The 14,463-nt window shown below is 36.8% G+C and overlaps 1 protein-coding gene across 2 annotated transcripts; it reads left to right on the forward strand.

Annotated features, from left to right (window-relative positions):
- The first annotated feature begins 180 nt into the window (after positions 1-180).
- slc25a38a (solute carrier family 25 member 38a) lies at positions 181-5,682 on the forward strand. 2 transcript variants are annotated; one of them, XM_058770302.1, is made up of 8 exons: positions 181-402; positions 658-730; positions 2,363-2,487; positions 2,559-2,643; positions 2,726-2,905; positions 3,319-3,487; positions 4,126-4,292; positions 5,322-5,682. In XM_058770302.1, the coding sequence occupies exons 2-8, from the start codon at positions 716-718 to the stop codon at positions 5,442-5,444; spliced, it is 864 nt and encodes a 287-aa protein (XP_058626285.1). In that variant the 5' UTR covers positions 181-402; positions 658-715; the 3' UTR covers positions 5,445-5,682. The 2 variants fall into 2 exon arrangements, with proteins under 2 accessions (XP_058626285.1, XP_058626286.1); XM_058770303.1 differs by having other exon boundaries at positions 675-730.
- The last annotated feature ends 8,781 nt before the right edge of the window (positions 5,683-14,463 follow it).

The following is a 14,463-nucleotide window of genomic DNA, read 5'->3' on the forward strand; positions in this document are numbered from 1 at the left end:
AAGAACACATTTAGGACAACTTTGATGAAAGGTTTTGATCCACTTCAAATGTTGACTACTGTATATAATATAGATTAGTGTTATTTCTCAACCTTTACATTTGGCCACTGGTCTTGCAAGCAGCTGATTATTGGCCAATCAAATTCAGTGTACCTTGCATCAGGCCCCACCCCTTTCTTTTATACCTGTGGAGCGCGTAAACCGCAAGACACAACAGCGCTTTAGTGTTGATCATCAATTTGACTTTTTCAATTTCTCGTCGTTATTTTCTTCTTTTATTACTCTTATCTCTAAGATTTCCAATCACGTGAATATTTTTACCTTTTGGAGTAACATTTACCGAAACCCCGTTTTGCAACAAGGAATGATGCTCATGAACACCCGGTCATAGAGTAAGAAGAGGTGAGCTGATCTTTTACTTAGGAACCCTAGTTTATAGGCCTACGTTTAGTTAGGCCTGCTTTTTCTGTTTTTTACTTAAAAGCTCGCGCTTAACTTTTACTTAAAAACGTAGGCGTGCGAAGCGCGCGCATGATGAGAGGCACGGTGCACACGGAATAATAAACACTGTGTGATTGTCTTTGGAGAGAGAAACACAGTCAGGTGACAAGAAGTTAGTGCGAAATTAAAGAAATGCTGTCCGTCATTCATTCTCAGATCACTGGTGTTTTCAGAAGCTGCTCTGAAGAACAAGCTGACTGAACATCTCAACAGCATGGAGTTTTCACTGGTAAGAGACGCTGTGTGTTTGTGTTTTAATGGTATTTCAAACCTGGCAAACGTTTTTACAGCTTCTTTCTTTCTTTTTTTAGCCGTTTTTCGCCGATAAACTTTACATTCGCACGCAAATCTTTTTGTGTTTTCTGGCAAAACTATTGCATTTACCTGAGGGGGAAAAACATCTTTGACATTTTCTTTCTCCTTGCGTTATTTCCATATTAAACATTGCGACCGAACTTTTGGGAAATTGAGTTTTGCGAGCGAAGTGCAATGTGTTTTTGCTAGAGAAAAGCAATGGAATTTTTTCTTTCTTTCCATCTTATGTTTTCCCATGACCATGTCCAGTTAGGGGTCCCGTTTAACCCATTCATTGTGCTCTTATGTGCACTAGTAGCCTATACACAATCCAATAGTCTAATGCTGATTGTTTGACTGATAGACATATAGCCTAATTGAGCTGAAACGTATAATTGTGTCTGTTCTGCAGTCTTCTTCTGAACTCTGAGCTCTGACTTGATCCGGTCACCTCAGCCTGCTCCATTTCTCGTATCGTATCAGTCGTGTTATCAGGTTAGTGATAGATAGGGCAGTTTGACTGATAAGTTAGTTACCGCAGCTCTGGCTGTGCAACACTGTCTCAACTCACGCGGTTTAACATGTTCACTGCGCATAATCATAATTATGGGAATATGCGGTTGAAGACCTAAGCGGGGTGTTTTCAGAGAGTTTGTCGTTGTTTGCCTAAAGCGTTTGTAGAAGTTGAATTAACCAATTCTTTTGTAAATCCTCTGAAGGGGGCGGGCTTTAGGCGAGCCTCTTGTTTTCTTGCGTTCTGATTGGTCCGTGTGAAGCGGGGCTCTGTTAAACACTATGGGTCTGCTCTAAAGAGGCGGGGCTGAGCAAACACCCTCAGCTAAATTGTAGACACGGAGGAGAAACTTCAGTTAAAGTTCAGCAGAAGGAGATAAACTGAAGCTGTGCTGAGTCATGCTTTACATCACATTCATATCATTAACTTCATAAATCATTTTCTTTATCAGTGATTATATGATGGCCAAATACACCCCGAATAAAACTAATTTTGTAACAGTGTTATTAGTATCATACTGCTATAGTTTTTATTTTTATATTTCCTATTTTCATTTACATTTTTTTTTTTAAGTTAAAAAATGTAACTCAATTTTAGTTTCAGTTTTAATTTTAATAAAATATGGTAAGTACTTCAAAGTAAATGTAAAATGTAATACTTCAGAAATGATAAATGTTGCCTTGGCAAGTAGATGAAATAATAATAAAAAAAAACATTTTATTTATTATTAATTTATTTATTGAATTGTTTATTTCAGTTAATGGTTATTGTCTTTTAAATATTTATTTTAATTTTTTTTTTACAGATTAAGTTTATATTTTAATTAAGAATAGCCCTATTTTGTAAACAAATAAAAAAATTAAATAAAAGATTTAAAGCAATGTGATATGTTGAAATCCATCTAAAATCTTAATAAACAACCATTTTTTGTAAGTATTGTGAAAACAAATGTGATTAAAGCAGCTTTTAACTGACTGTAGGGGTAAATATATTGTGTTTTAAATACATTGTTCCCACTCAACAGGTTTCTCTCTTTCTCTCTGTGTGATTTAGGCTCATCCGGCTGTGAAAGCATTCATGTGTGGCTCTCTGAGCGGGACGTGCTCCACACTGCTCTTCCAGCCTCTGGACCTGGTGAAAACACGTCTGCAGACCCTACAGAACGGCATCCAGCCCGGGTCAGTCCACACACAGGATAAGGTTCAGTCTGGTTGAATCAGTATTAAATGAACTGTCTTCTGTGCCTCAGGTCGGGTCGGGTTGGCATGGTCACGGTCTTTGTAAGTGTCCTGCGGACAGAGAAGCTCCTCGGACTGTGGAGAGGCATTTCGCCTGTGAGTATCACACCTGATTTGGTACAAAACCTCTATTATGTTTCTGTTTGTATGGTTATATTCTGTATTTCTGTCTCCGCAGTCATTTGTGCGCTGTATTCCAGGAGTCGGCATCTACTTCAGCACATATTTCACTCTAAAGCAGCACTTCTTCGCAGATGGGGCCCCGGGGCCCTTACAGGCCATACTTCTGGGAGCCGGAGCCAGATGTCTCGCAGGAGTCTGCATGCTGCCCATCACTGTCATCAAAACACGCTTCGAGGTGTGTGTGTGCAAATACTTAATTATTTTATTGATCAGAATTGACAGTAAAGGCATTTATGTTACAAAAGATTTCTATTTCAAATAAATGCTGTTCTTTTGAACTCCCTATTCATCAAAGAATCCAGAAAAATAAAATGTATCAGAAATGTTTCTTGAGCAGCAAATCAGCATATTAGAATGATTTCTGAAGGATCATGTGACACTGAAGACTGATGCTGAAAATGTACAATATTTTTAAACGGTTGTAATAATATTTCACAATTTTTACTGTATTTTTGATCAAATAAATGTTGCCTTGGTGAGTATAGGAGACTTCTTTCAAAAGCATTTTACCAACCCTAAAGTTTTGAACAGTAGTGCATATCTGTACACATTTTATGACGTATAACGTAGCGCATGTGTGTGTTTCAGAGCGGCCGCTATAAGTACAGCAGTGTGTTAGGAGCGCTGCGGTGTGTGTGTCGGACGGAGGGCCCGAAGGCTCTGTTCTCAGGTCTGACGGCCACGCTGCTCAGAGATGCACCGTTCTCCGGGATATACGTCATGATCTACAGCCAGGCCAAATACACGCTGCCACGAGGTCTGTGCACATACTTCAGCTTTAAATATGTGTGATTGATTAGGATTTTAGCGGCTTAAATGGTTAATTTTACATAAAAGCTGCTGGCTCATATTTATTTTTATGGGGGAAAAAAGTGCATTGTGACACTTGTGTCTTAAAGTGACATGGGAGCATTTTTAAAGCCTTTTATGGGCGAATGCAATGTATCTTGGGGAATGCAAAAGCTTTGTAAGCAAACACAAAATGTCTTGAGGAAATAAAAATCTTGCGAATTTCTCTGAGAAATGCAAAAGATTTGCATACAAACACAACATATTTTGGGGAACTGCAAACATTTCTCAGAGGAACAGATTTTGTAAGCAAACACAACATTTCTTGGGAGAACGCAAAAATCTTGTGAGTTTTTCTGAGGAATGCAAAGGTTTTGCACCTTTTGCACAAAGTTTGAAAAATAGTTTTTCCTCCATATCTTGTTTTTTTTTTTTTTTTTCATCATCATATTAGTGAGGTAACAAGCAGCAGGAATATTGCTCCTGATCTACAAATGTTTCTTCATAAGAGATAAGGAGAAAGAGTGACGTTGGATTGTGTAACAGCCATGTGGAACATTTCCAAAGACTGTACTGATAAACTCTTTCTTTTTCTCTCTCTTTCAGAGATCAGTCAGTCGTCTTACACCCCGCTAGCAAACTTCAGCTGTGGCATTCTGGCCGGTGTTCTGGCCTCTATTGTAACCCAGCCGGCAGATGTAGTGAAAACTCACGTTCAAGTGAGTCCAGACCTCTTCAGCAGGACATCAGATGTGATTCGATACATTTACAAGGTAACAAATGCCCTGATTCTCCCAACATGCACCTCTCTCTGCTGCTTCAAATAAAGCAAGAAGCAACACAGCTCATCTAATCAGATCAGACCCAGGACTATTTGTTTTATAATGGTGCTATATTAAGTGAAAAAGAGTGAATGCCTCTATAAAAGTGAAGTATGTCATTTCTGCAACAGCAGCGTAACCAAACAGAAGGACAAAACTAATGACTGTTTTCAAACAAGTTTCCACAAACACTTACACCATCTGCTGTCGTAGCTATATCTAGCCCTGTTAGAACACTTGGCAGTTCCATTTGAATTCTGGACAAAAATGGCACAGCTCATGTTTAAATCTGCAAAATTCTATGAGTTTTATCAAATAAAGAGAAAGGTTTGTCATTCACATTTAAGATCTGATTAGACTGAACTGCAGTGTTGTTATTACAACTAAAACTATTACGAAACATTTTCATTAATTGAAATAAAATATAAACATTAGACTAAAAACTAAATGGAAATCGCCAATGGAATTATAAGGTTCTATCTGCATTCTGAGCAGTTTTGAGATATGGAGCTTCAAAGTTTTTGCGTTCCATAGACTTCTGTAGATAGAACCCTTTTTGTTTTCTAAAAAAAAAGGCCCAAAATGTACACCGCTTACAAAAGAAACATCTCATAATGTAAATAAGTTGTCACAGAATAAGAATATGTGAATAACTCCATTTTGACAAAAATTGTCAGATAGAACCTTGAAGGAAACGTTGCCTTGACAACTAACTGAAATAAAATAAAAACCACAACATTATTTATTTATTTATTTTTATTAATTTTCATTTTCATAAAATTTTTCATGAAAATGTGATTTTGAACTTTTGGATTTTCCAGAAACGTGGTCAAGGAACTAAATTATGAACTAACTAAATGAATGAATAAATAACTGAAAATAATATATAAAATAATATAAATAATTCAAAATCTAATTATAACTTAAAAATTAAACCTAAAAAATGAAACAAATTGAAATATATGTTGATTTGTCTGTCAGGAGCACGGTTTGGTGGGGTTTTTCCGTGGCGCAGTTCCTCGCTCTCTCAGGAGAACCATGATGGCGGCGATGGCGTGGACGGTGTATGAGCAGCTGATGGCTCAGATGGGCCTTAAATCTTGAGACTGATCAAAACCACATCACACACTGAATGAGATCTTCACGCGGGACGTTTCTTTAACTGTGATCGCAGTTCCCCGAACTTTTTATTTTCAATTAACTGAAGTGAGAATCATGCTGTAAATACAGATGTGAACTTTAAAATGCACTTTATACCCACTTGGCTTCTCTTGTCTGTTTTTGAGTAAATAATGCTGCTTATGTTGTGCTATAATAAAGTTTTTATACGATGTGCGCTTTATGAGATGCTGTATGTTTGATTTTTGGTATTTTTGGTATCGGAAACAAGTGAAGATGACAAAATATTCAAACAAAAGCCAACACAGATAAGTTGTGTGAAACAATGCAAAATCAATGTTACTCACTTATCAAAAAGAAACAACGCAACCTTGGCGTCCAATTCGCAATCTGACATGGCTGCGGTTGGAATTGAACTGTGGGTTTCATCTGGTCAGAGGAGAACTGGCCCCCCGACTGAGCCTGGTTTCTCCCAAGGTTTCTTTCTCCATTCTGTCACAGAGGAGTTTTGGTTCCTTGCCGCTGTCGCCTCTGGATTGCTCAGTTGGGGACACTTAATTTCTAGCTGATTATCGTCGATTTGATTGCACAGATACTATTTAAACTAAACTGAGCTAGACAATGACATCTCTGAATTCAATAATGAAATGCCTTTAACTGAAAATTGAGTGTTTAATCTTATCATTATACATTACTGACACTCTGTCCTCCAATTTGATACTGTTAAGTGCTTTGACACAATCTGTTGTTAAAAGCGCTATATAAATGAAGGTGAATTGACTTGACTTGAAATTATTACAGTGCTGTCTTCTCTTTTAATCGTACGCTATGCAGTCAAAAGTTTTTGAACAGTAAGATTTTTAATGTTTTTTAAAGAAGTCTCCTCTGCTCACCAAGCCTGCATTTATTTGATCCAAAGTTTTTTTTTACTATTTAATTATATTTAATATTCTATTTGAATATGTTTTAAAATATCATTTAGTCCTGTAATTTCAAAGCTGAATTTTTAGCATCATAACATTCTTCATTCATTCTAAAGTCTTTATCATCACTTTTGATCAATTTAAAGCATCCTTGCTAAATAACAGTATTAATTTCTATAATTTCTTTCCAATATATATATATAATATATATACTGACTCCAAGCTTTTGAATATAGTGTATACATGCTGATCTTTGGATATTTCTATCAAAGAATCCTGAAAAACATCTACTCAACTGTTTTAACCCTTTGATGCACACGCTATGAAAACCCCTTCTAACGCACAACATGGGTCTAAAATGACTCGTATTCATTTCCTATGTTATTTCATGCTTCACTGGGCATTTTTTTTGTTTGTTTTATCTTTTGAAATCAGTTTATTTCAGCATTTAATATTCCCTGATCTATAAATTCCATGATCCATGAATATTCAAAATATCTTTTTACAATGACCACAAATTAATGTTTTGTTTTTTTCCCCTAGGTTTTGTGTTACTACATCAAGTTTACACACATGGGTCAAAAATGACCAATCTATGCAAGCATGAAAAAACTAAAGAATAAAGACATTTTGTTAAAATAATTATTTTAGCAGTTATTTAGACCAACACATTTGACACTTTTGTCACACATAACTTACGCATATAACTGATAACCGCTAACGCTGAAATTGAACTGTCTGTAGTGCAACTGTAGTGAATTGTAGTGAATGTGACCGAATAGATGAAAATAGAACTAACAAAATAAAATCACACAGGTACAGCGCTATATCAAATTGTCATCTCAGTGCTTACATGCCACAGAAATGACAACTACAGGTTTGTGCTCCTTGCACACAGGCTTGACACTGAACACCAGCTGCTGACTTGTCTGTCTTTGGGCAGATCCTGGACCTCTTCCTCTTCGATTGACCCTTCTGTCTGATGTATACCTGTGGCCGGGTGGTGGCTGTGTTTTGTTTTTTTATCCCACATCTTCCCATGCTTTTGAAGGTGGGGTGTACCCTCCAAGCATCTCTTCATATTTGGCACGACAAGCTCTTTGAACAGCTCCTCGATGAATAGCCGTCATGCATTGGCCACACCAGACGTGTAATCAGTGTGTTGCTCAGTGAAGTTGGTGTGGGCCAGGGCTGGCCAACGTCTGTACTGGAGAGTCACGGTCTCTGCCTCTAGCTTTCCAGTAACCCTTAGACCTTGATTATCTTGTTCAGGTGTGTTTGATTAGGGTTGGAGCTGAAGTCTGCAGGACTGTGGCTCTCCAGGACCAACATTGGCTGCCCCTGGTGTAGGCATTGAGGATGGTAACATCCAGCAGCACATTGTACCACAGAACCATGGGCAACTTCCGTGTTCTCCGCTTACATAAGTAGGTGCAAACCATTTTTACTCAATCTATTGGACTGGGTCTGAGTTTCCTCTTCAGAGGACTCATCAGACAAGTCTTCAGTGTCATCACAGAGTCTTCTTCATCTAGGAGAGCTGGATTTACACCCACAACACCAGATTGACCCTGTGACACATAGTCTAGAGATGAACAACAGTTTAAACACAGTCATCACAAAATGAGCAACTGGAGAAAATGTCTTTTTTTTATTTAATGATTTGCATTTCAGCTTTCAGTACTATTGACCAGACAGGACTGAACTTAATATGTTTTATATTTATTTTTCGGTGGGTGCTCTTCATTCATACTGAACAATCCTGGACATTATATGTGCTGGGCATTAGGATTTTATTGTAACCACAAAATATTGTTTGTATATACCAAAGAATACTGTCCATGAAAGAATAAATGTAGGGAATAACTATTCCCTTACCTTGTAACACTCTAACTAGTTTATTATGTCTCTGGTGTTTCACATGAGGCTCTATTTTGTGTTTATTCCCATGGCGAGGTTTCTTATCATGTGATTTGGAATTACTCATTTCAATAGCTCACAGTTCAATCTTACTGACCCCTAGACATCTTAAACTATACAATTCCAATTTTAGATTATGATAATTCTACTTAATAGAGATTTATGTTGTCTGTGTGTCAGGTTTTGCTGTACAGTATATATAGGTCATCAGCATCAGATATTTCAGACTCTGAATCAGGACTAAGAATTGCCTGATCTTCCTCATCATGCAGCATCTCTACAAACATTTCAGCAGTTAATCTAGAATGTCTGGGATCAGTCACACTAACACTCTAGATAAAGAGTGCACAACAAGCAGTTGATCCATGTATACACTGATTATATATCGTCACTGTCAGACATAAACCTTGTATGTCCAAAACCATTACTTTTCAGAAACACAGACAGACATAAAGGGTGACCAATAGCACTGATTTATGACAAAAAAATGAAAATGATAAATATGGATGAAAGGTTTCTGCCTGACAGCAATGATATACAGTATACTTGTATATAATATGTTATTTTGACTATAATTTTGTTGACCTAGCTAACATTAGTTAGCTAAAATAGAATATGTCAACAACAAGCTAGTTAATAGTATTGGACATTTCAAGGTCAAGGTAACCATGATTAAAATATTATGTCCAGCTATCTTCCACAGTATATCAAATATTTTCTGTGGTAATAAATGCAATGTAATAAAAACTAAATGCATCAATTATACAAAAGCAGCCATGTTGAGTTGTGAAATGTGGGGCAGGTGAATCATTTTCTGCAGTAAATATGTTCCTACTTGCACAAAAATAGCAAATAATCAAAGGTTTCTATATGGGTCATTTTTGACCCATGTGTGTAGAATTGATGTAGACATTAAAAAAAAAACGTTTTTTTTTTTTTTTTATATATATAAAGTGAAGAAAGGAAAAATAAACATAATGATTTGTGAAAATCAAAACAAGATATTTAATGAATACCTGGAATAATAAATGATAAAATGCATTTCTTTTAAAGATTCAGCAAAGAAACATGACTCAGCCATGACTGAAAAAACATAAGAAATGAATACGGGTCATTTTAGACCCATGTTGTGCATTAGAAGGGTAGTGACACAAAAATGATTTTTATTCAAAAAGTAAGAAAGAAAAAATAAAAATAAGTTAATTGCGGAATTCCTGGAATTCAGAATGATGAAATTAATTTCGTGCAAAGATATAAAAAAAAATAAACTCAGTCGGGTCACTTTAGACCCATGTAGTGCATCAAAGGGTTAAATATTGATGATAATAATAATAAATGTTTCAGAATATTAGAATGATTGGTGATCAGAAGAGGCTTATTTAAAAACATTAAAAATCTTCAAAAAACATTTGACTGGTAGTGTATATTTGTAACAACTGGATAATTTGTATTAACAAGCACCCACCCGCTTAGTGCCCCTTTTTTTTGGTTTGGGCCACTGCCCCTCAAAATGTCTGTGCACGGCCCTGTTACAAACCATTAACTTTTAACAATTAAACCCATTAAAAATGGTTTCCTGTAGTGTGTTTTGGGACATATTCCATTCGGATTATACAGGGTTGTCAAATCCACATATGTTTCCATGGAATTGGGCTACTTTTAAACTGTTCCCATGGGTTATAATATTGCAGAAATTACATTTGCCTGAAATGCTTACCGAAACATTTTGCATCTACCTATGATAAAACTGTGCTACATTTTAAGCTTTGTGAAGGAGGGCCACTAGTAGGAAACCTTTTAACTGTGTTATAATCAATCTGACAGTAACTGAACTTTGAGTTTTGATATTTGGGATATGGCCATTGCGCTACTTTGGGGGCTAATTAACCCCCCTTTTTTCAACAGGGATAGTTGTGTTGCAGGCTTAAATTTGGCTATGATTGACAGGTTAATTTTATGTGTTGTTTATCCAGAAAAATAAAACTATTAAACAAACAAGACTGAGTCTCATTGCACAGTCACAAGTTTTTTTAATGTTTTTTTTTTTTTTTAACAGACATTCAAGAAACAAACGTTTTTTTTTTACAGTCTGTCAGTATTTTCTGACCTGACCGAGGGTCATCAGTAGAAATGAAGACTTTCTGAATGAAGGGAGCAGATAAGAGTGATAACCTCCAGCCTCTTACGCAAAACCCTTCAAACGATTCAAAGGACAGTACACAAACCATTACAAGACAACAGCGATTACATGTGACATGCTTAACGAGTAATGCTTTACATTTGCTTCAGTGTTTGACATGTTCAATACTGAGACATAGAGAGACACTTTAATAAAGCATCAGTAAAACTACTGTCGTTTCCTAATAATTCACATTCTTGAATGTTTTATGTTTCTGATATAGTCTAGCTAATAGAACGCTTCTTATAACCTTTTTTTTCCCAAGTAATTTTCATTTTTTTAAAAGTTTTAAACAGCATTACCTATACATAACTGTGCCATAGTGTCCCCCCCCCCCAAAAAAAGCATAACATTCAGAATATGTATATTTTAGTTATAGCTAGCTATAGCTACATATATCATAATATACATTTATATGTACATTTATATGCTATATACATAATATAGCTACATTTGTGTTATTGGAATTATATTTTATTTTTTAATTATGTATAAATAGCTGTACAGTTTTACTGCCGTAACAATAAAAAGGGCATTGTAGAGGAAACTATGAATAGCCACAGTTTTGCAAGCCACATTGTCTATGTAAGGCTCTTTACCAGCTACCAGATTTTCAGAGAGAACAGAATGAAATTTTAACCCAGTAAACGAGGGTCGTGATGATCGTGCTCTAGTTTCATCCTTATTTACCAGCGAACATCAAATCACGGATTTATACTTTAACCTGTACAAGAACAACCTCACTGATAACACACAACACACACACAAGACAAATTATTGATGCAGCTCATTTTCACTTTCACTTCTTAGGTTTTTGGGAGTTATGCATATAACCATATCAAATAAATTTTTCCTAAATTGTTAAAACATGGAAACATGTTTGTGCACTGTGTAAACATTTGTGACACCGTCATTTAGGACATTATGTCTCTCAGCAAACAAGTTGCGACAGAATGTACACAGTGTTTAACCGAGGAGTCACTCCGCGTCTCGCCATTGTCTTAATATGGTCTTTGTCTTAATATGGACAATCCATCCCGTGTGTCTTAATATGGTCCCCCCGTCCGTCACAGCAGCGCCACCTAGCGTAGAGGACAGAAAACACAGCACAGGGACTCATAGGAGGGGAAAACTGAACACAGGCGCCATTCAGCGGCGAGGAAACACAGTACAGCAGAAAACAAGTCATCATCCCAAAGTAAAACGTCTCTCAGACTCCCTATCTCAGTCTAAAAGATGGAAAGGTGACGCTTAAACGGGTTAAAGCACAAGAAGCAGAAGGTCTCAGGCCGTGATATTTCCACTTCAGACTGTTTTGATCAGTTGTGTTGTGTGATGTAGTCAGTGATGTATCTTTATTCTTTGGGAAATTACATTACATAAAACAAAAACAAAACATTATATGACAAGCAGAAGAAATACACTGTAAATCATTGTTACTAGTGATGCATTGTATTGTTGTATAGCCTACTATTTTTTATTAAAACTTAAAAAAGGGAATATATATATATATATATATATATATATATATATATGTGTGTGTGTGTTTTTTTTAAACTTATAAACACCACAGCCTCTTTCGTACTATCATTCATTATCATCTAAATTATAGCCTACTTTATTTTGACTCTAAAATCCTAGATTGGAATCTGAGTCAGATAGGCCAGATCGGAAAAATTATCTGAGCTCGCTTTCTACCACATAGAAAAATATTTATATGATAGAGTGAAAAAAAAAAAAAATTACAGCCTAAAGTTTTTTGAAGTCGGCTTGGTGTGTCAGCACTGGATCTCTATGGCTGTGTGAGCTAACTGTAATGTGTGTATAACAGCGCTCTGCACAGACAGCAGTGGAGGACAGTGAGAGGATCTTCACTGAACTCATCCCCTCCATTGAGAAACGTCACTCTGAAGTGAAGCAGCTCATCAGAGATCAGGAAAGAGCTGTAATGAATTGAGCTGAACGACAATTGGCGCGACTGGAGCTGGAGCTTGATGATCTGAGGTGGAAAGATGCTGAGCTGAAGTAGCTTTCACACATGGATGATCATATTCATTTCCTCCAGGTAACAGTGATCTTCTCAAACACAGGACTGAGGACTTCAACAGGCTTCTCTACAGAACTCTATTATCCATTTTACAAATTTTTCATAAACTTTTCACTTCAACCAATGATCACTTTTATATCAGGGGACATTTCTAATTCATTTAATACAAAAATCCAACAGATGTCCATCTTTTATTTTGCAAAAATGGCATACTATATACTGGAATGTGCTGTTTTTGTGCTGTCCGATTTGGTAAATTTGAGGTTTCGCTCTTCAGATTAGCTCTAAAATACACTTCTGTATATATTTCTTATAAATATTTGTCTAGAATAATCATTAAATTATCAGAAAGGTGTTTTAAAAAATATTTTGCTCATGCTTCTACATTAAATCATCCATTTTATGTATGTCCGAGAAAGCAGTGTCAACTGTGTTACTCCCTATAAAACCCCCTATAAATCAGCAATAGTTTGTTTCAAAGTCACATTTCCTACATCACATGATGTATTTTCCTTTTTTGGAGGGAAATTTGAAGACAGTGTGGTTGTCACCAGTGTGGTTGTCTATGGACTTCCGTTCACTCACCACCAGAGGTCACTCGCTCACCACATGAACACTTGCACTACACTAACTGTTGCACGTTACCCCCAGACTACAATTCCCATCATCCATTGCACTGACGACACACACACAGCTGATTGCACCTATCACATAGCTGATTCCCATCACACACTTTACTTAAGCCATGAGCTGTGTCCGAAACCGCTTCCTATTCACTATAGTGCACTATATCGGGTGTCAGCCATTTTGTAGTGCTGTCCAAATTCTGAGTGAACGACTTGCATGAACCACAATGCATTCTGATTTCGAGTGTACAACTGATGTACACTCCTTGAATCACTATTTCCCACAATCCAATGCGGGGAACCGACGAGCTGGAAGAGAGAGCGGGAGCGAGCGAGTTTGAATGAGAGATGCCGTTTACATCTTTCTTATCTGCTTTAACGTTTATTTCATGCATTATTTATATTGAAATATATTATGTAGGCAATAACTCAGTTTAATATTTTACTAATTTACTGAGGTGGCATCGTTGTTAATTTACAAAAATGATTATAATTTGGTGGATAATTTAATAACTTAATTGTCCGTTATCACCTGTAGGTAGCGTATTCATTCTGATGTAAAATTAACGGTTGCCTGAGGGCGCTCTACGACCATTATCTTATCTGAGCTCAAAACGCTGCTCGGGAGAGTTTCAAGATACTTATTTCGTTCACTCCTTCTGATATAGTCCACTCAACTGCCACACACTAGGGATTAGTGAATGAGTGAACAAGTGAGTGATTTCGGACACAGCTATGGACTTCCTCTGTCAGATCGCCGAGTATTGTTCTAGCGTTTAGCACTCCCCTAGTGTTAGCTGCAATGTTCCCTCTAACAAAAAAGTGTGCAACTGTTAACTTTGATGTGCTATTTATATTTGATTTGACCCTTGATGTAGCTAAATGATGCACATTTTAGGTTATCTGAGAAAACATTTTTACAGTACAATACACTGCCGTTCAAAAGTCAGTAATCAGTAAATTTTTTGAATATAACCACCCTCAGATGGCAACACTAAGGAGGACCCCAATCCGTGTCAGAGCCTAGATAACCTTCCTACAGAGCTGCCCAAACCACAGAGAGTGGGCTATCTACTATCCCTAGCAGGGGAGATAGCATTGTCTAGACAAGGGCTTAAAGAGACCGTTACTTAAAAACCCTAAAAAGGGGAGCAGTCACTAAGCTAGCACACAGATATTCTCAGATAGCTATATACCCAGGAAAGTATAAGAAGGGGAACCGACTGAAAAACTAACCAGACCACCAAGTGTGGACTGTCTACTTACGACCCAAAGAGGGGAGGCAACACTGTCTGTGTAAGAGCTCAAA

The sequence above is a fragment of the Onychostoma macrolepis genome, chromosome 03, assembly GCF_012432095.1.
Source record: "Onychostoma macrolepis isolate SWU-2019 chromosome 03, ASM1243209v1, whole genome shotgun sequence".
In the NCBI taxonomy this organism is placed as follows: domain Eukaryota; kingdom Metazoa; phylum Chordata; class Actinopteri; order Cypriniformes; family Cyprinidae; genus Onychostoma; species Onychostoma macrolepis.

Excerpts from the sequence above, each read along its gene's own strand:
- slc25a38a (XM_058770302.1), top strand. Across the intron at positions 2,644-2,725 it reads TGTGGAGAGGCATTTCGCCT|TCATTTGTGCGCTGTATTCC; the intron begins GTGAGTATCACA and ends CTGTCTCCGCAG. Across the intron at positions 2,906-3,318 it reads TCATCAAAACACGCTTCGAG|AGCGGCCGCTATAAGTACAG; the intron begins GTGTGTGTGTGC and ends TGTGTGTTTCAG.